This window comes from Dipodomys merriami, unplaced genomic scaffold, assembly GCF_024711535.1.
Source record: "Dipodomys merriami isolate MVZ:Mamm:240054 unplaced genomic scaffold, mDipMer1.0.p SCAF_29, whole genome shotgun sequence".
NCBI classification, from domain to species: domain Eukaryota; kingdom Metazoa; phylum Chordata; class Mammalia; order Rodentia; family Heteromyidae; genus Dipodomys; species Dipodomys merriami.
Window position 1 is genome coordinate 4125761 of NW_027204381.1, and position 4424 is coordinate 4130184.

The window sequence follows — 4424 nt, forward strand, 5'->3', positions numbered from 1 at the left end:
AAGTTAGCCAAAAAGGAACGCGTAATGGAAATAAATAACCTGAATTTTGGCTGCTGTTTGGCTAAGATGCTGAATGCTAGGTAGGGCCATAAACCTGTGTCTTCTCAGAAATATGAGGACCGGTGTAGATGATCTTCCAGATACCCTTCAGAAGAAGAAGACAGACTTGTCCAAGAATGAGTTAAAATTTCTTCCATGTATCCTATGGATTCTGATTCAACTATGGAAGAACAAAAGTGGGTCTTTCCCAAGCATTGTTCCTCTCTTAGGAGAATGAAGTTTTGCTCAAAATTTTCTTCAGAGCAACTTTGACATCCTTATTCCTCAGGCTATAAATTAATGGGTTGAGCATGGGCACAACAATGGTGTAAAATAAAGAGGACACTTTCCCTTGGTTCATAGGTAGAAGGGAAGATGGTTTGAGATACATGAATGCCCCTGACCCAAAGAAAAGAGAAACTGCAATGATGTGGGAGCTGCAGGTGCTGAAGGCTTTTGACCTGCCTTCTGTGGAGCGAATTTGGAGGATGCTGGAGAGGATGAGGGCGTAAGAAATGAAGATGGTGACTGTGGGGACACCAATATCAATACCCACAACAATGAAGACGACCAGCTCATTCACATAGGTGCTGGTGCAAGAGCGCTCGAGAAGGGGAAGGATGTCACACATGTAGTGGTTGATGAGGTTGTTGTCACAGAAGGTCAATCTCAGCATGCATGCTGTGTGGGCCATGGCCCCAGCAAAACCCATCACATAGACCCCCAGCAAAAGCAGTAGACACACCGGAGGAGACATGGTGACCGTGTACATGAGGGGATTGCAGATGGCCACATAGCGATCATATGCCATTGCTGACAGGATGAAGGACTCAGAGACGACAAAGAAAAGAAAGAAGAAGAGCTGAGTCATACACCCAGGGTAGGAGATGATGTTCTGCTTTGAGATAAAACTTATTAACATTTTGGGGGTGATGACAGTAGAATAGCAGAAGTCTATAAGAGATAAGTTAAAGAGGAAGAAGTACATGGGTGTGTGAAGGTGAGAGTTCAGCCCTATCAGTGTGATCAAACCCAGATTCCCCACCATGGTGACCACGTAAAAACCAAGAAACAGGAAAAAGAGAGGAATCCGGAGTCCTGGCTGGTCTGTTAAGCCTGCAAGGATGAACTCTGTCACAGAAGAGTTCTCAGCTGCCATTCTCAAGTAAGGCATTCTGTAGGGACAAAGGAAAAGAGCCATTGAGAGGAGGAAGACAAGAAAGGAGAAGGGAGATGACAGAGTCAGCTCCCCAGTTTGTCACAAGTTGGATGTGTGCAGAGATTTTGAACTTCAGAGGTTAGGGTCCTGGAACTATTCTCATAGCCCCGATGACTTTTCCTCTGCAGGGACCTCTGGAGGTCATACCTGCCTCCGTGCAGAGCAGATGCTGCTGGAAGAAGGACCTCAAGAAGCCCCTGAGGAGTCTCCGATCTTTAATTTGATTCCTTAGTTAACCTTCTATCTCCATAGTTTTCTCAGACTTATAAAACACATCAGTCTCTGAGAAGAATTCTCTGAGGCTGGGGCTAGTCTAATTGGGCAAGAGAATGTCTACCTTCTGACCATCCTGGACAGAGTACGAGGGTGAACTAGTTTCCCGCCCCGCCCCCCAGTACTTTAGGACCCTACACTGAGACCATTCACCCAGAGTCAGTCACTCACCTTCCTTCAGCCCAGAGCTTCAGTGTTGTACCTTTCAGCCAAACACTTATCTCAGTTGTTCAGACAGGTTAATGACTGTGTTTTTGTGGAAGGATTTGTCACAAACACCTCTACTTCCTCTTCTAATGGGAGGGTTAGACACCCCCCCCACACACACACATAGAGGCTGTTTCAGAGCTCTTCTGAGCTGGAAAACGATGTGGGGAGTGGTTTACGCTGAAGCTCTTCTCTAGCTAGCAAAGAGACTGAGCAGTTTTATGCCAGGTTTGGAGATCTGGGGACATGGCAGGAAGCCAGGGGTTCTCTGGGGATCAGGGCTCCAGACAGGAACTGAAAATACTCTTGAAAATATTTGAATGGGCTTTCTGAAACATAAAAATATTAGTTCAAACAATACACAAAGAATTGTGCAAAAATAATTTGCCATATGAGCACTGTCTTATGCTAATCTTAACATGCCAAGATCCAAAACCATTTTACAAGCAATTCTGCCTTTTCATTCTTCCTCAGATCTTATGTACTGGGTTTTATCATTTCCATTTTAGAAATATGTTAAATGACTAAATCCAAGCTGGGTGTCTATAGCTTATGCCTGTAATCCTAACTACTCAGGAGAGTAAGACATGGAAGATGGAGAGCTAAATACACCCAAACACTTCCTCTCCAATGAACCAGTAAAATTCTGGACTGGAGGTATGGCTCAAGTGGTAGAATATAGCTGTGAGCAAGCTAATCAAGAAAGAGTGTGAGGACTTGGGTTTAAGTCCTAGTACCAGCACCTGCAAGCACACACACACATTGCTAAGTTCACATGAAATCTAGGCCTATCTAATTATAAATGTAATATAACAATTGCCTTTTAGAACTCCTATGGAAGGTAATAAAACACATAGGGGCCTTGCCTTCAAGGCTCTGATAATGCCTTGAAAATATTACAATATACGTAAGTATAGGAAAGAATGTGAGACAATCCAGAAAAGGCAAAAATAAAACACTACACCGTTTCAGAGGGGTGTGTGTTCAATACATTTTAGACATCACAGGAATTTTCAAGGGTCCTCCTCAGAGAAAAAAACCAAGTTTTCATCTCTTTGAATGTGAGCTTGACATCACAGAACAATTCCTTTACATTAAAATAAAAAATAAAAATAAGTTTAAAAAAGAAAAGTTAAGCCAGGCGCCGGTGGTTCACGCCTGTAATCCTAGCTACTCAGGAGGCTGAGATCTGAGAATCGCGGTTCAAAGGCAGTCCAGGCAAGAAAGTCCGTGAGACTCTTATCTCCAATTAACCACCAGAAAACCAGACGTGGCGCTGTGCCTCAAGTGGTAGAGCACTAGCCTTAAGCTAAAGAGCTGAGGGACAGGGCTGGGAAGGTGACTCGGTGGTAGAGCGCTTGCCTTGCTTGCATGAGGCCCTGGGTTTGATTCCTCAGTACCACATAAGCAAAAAGAAAAAAGCCAGAAGTGGCACTTTGGCTCAAGTGATAGAGCGCTAGCCTTGAGCTGAAGAGCTGAGGGACAGTGCCCAGGACCAGAGTTCAGGCCCTATTACCGGACCCCCCCAAAAAAAAGAGCTGAGGGACAGCACCCAGGCCCAAAGTTCAAGCCCCACGACCAACAAAAAAGAACAGCTTATTGGGTTGGAGGGAGGTAGCTTGAGTTTCGGGATTTTTTTTTTTGTTTTATAAAATGAATACAGTGTCAGAATTCTCGCTGCTGCTCCCTATCCATCCTTGACCTTACCAGGCTCCCAGAACATTCATACTGAGCCTGATATTACTGTAAATTCATTTTTCTGGTTTTGTTCCTTTGCTCTTTTCCTAACTCCTCTTATGCCATGGCAAATGTTCTTCTTTGTGCCCCAGGCTTTCAGACCATTGTTTATGCTTAGTGGCAATTCATACTCTTGGAACTTCCTAGACTTGAAACAGTATTGAAAATCATCTTCCAGTCCTGGAGATTATATTTTAAGTACATATCCTGTGCCACAATTCAGACACAGGAAATCAGAATGTCCAGAGAAAAACTTTATAATCTGAATTTCTCTTCTAAATTTCTTGATATTTAGCCAAGTAGTCATTGATTTAATGCTCCCATCCTATACTATTTTTCAAAAGGAAACTGAGGACCCACTAGATACAGCACTATTTAATGGTAGAGTCCAAGCAACAAAAATGAAACAAAACAAAAAATGACTCTCCAACATCTCTAGTTATATTGCCATGGAAGAAGATTTGTTGGCCTTTTGTTGACTGAAATGCAGAATTCAGGTAAGGGGCCCAGTTGGGCATTAGTCTTGCTATCTCACCCTGGGTTCATTCTGAGGAGAGACTTCAATGATACAATAGAAAATATATGAAGCCAGGCACCAGTGGCTCACGCTTGTAATCCTAGCTACTCAGGAGGCTGAGATCTGAGGATTGTGGTTCAAAGCCAGCTCGGGCAGGAAAATCCTTATCTCCACTAGAAAACCAGAAGTGGCGCTGTGGTTCAAGCAGTAGAGTGCTTGCTTTAAACTGTAGAGCCTCATGAGGGACAGCCCCCAAGCCCAGAGCTCAAGCCCCACGACCAACAAAAAAAGGAAAGAAAGAGAGAGAGAGAGAGAGAGAGAGAGAGAGAGAGAGAGAGAGAGAGAGAGAGAGAGAGAGAGAGAGAGAGAGAGAGAGAGAGAGAGAGAGAGAAAGAAAGAAAGAAAGAAAGAAAGAAAGAAAGAAAGAAAGAA

At 43.7% G+C, this 4424-nt stretch overlaps 1 protein-coding gene across 2 annotated transcripts; it reads right to left on the bottom strand.

The window, feature by feature from the left end:
* Positions 1-265: 265 nt before the first annotated feature.
* On the bottom strand, positions 266-1680 carry LOC138838753 (olfactory receptor 8B8). Of its 2 annotated transcripts, XM_070038088.1 has the most exons (2): positions 1670-1680; positions 266-1199 (listed from the first exon to the last, which is right to left on the bottom strand). In XM_070038088.1, the coding sequence occupies exons 1-2, from the start codon at positions 1678-1680 to the stop codon at positions 266-268; spliced, it is 945 nt and encodes a 314-aa protein (XP_069894189.1). The 2 variants fall into 2 exon arrangements, with proteins under 2 accessions (XP_069894189.1, XP_069894188.1); XM_070038087.1 differs by lacking the exon at positions 1670-1680 and having other exon boundaries at positions 266-1213.
* Between the last annotated feature and the right edge of the window lie 2744 nt (positions 1681-4424).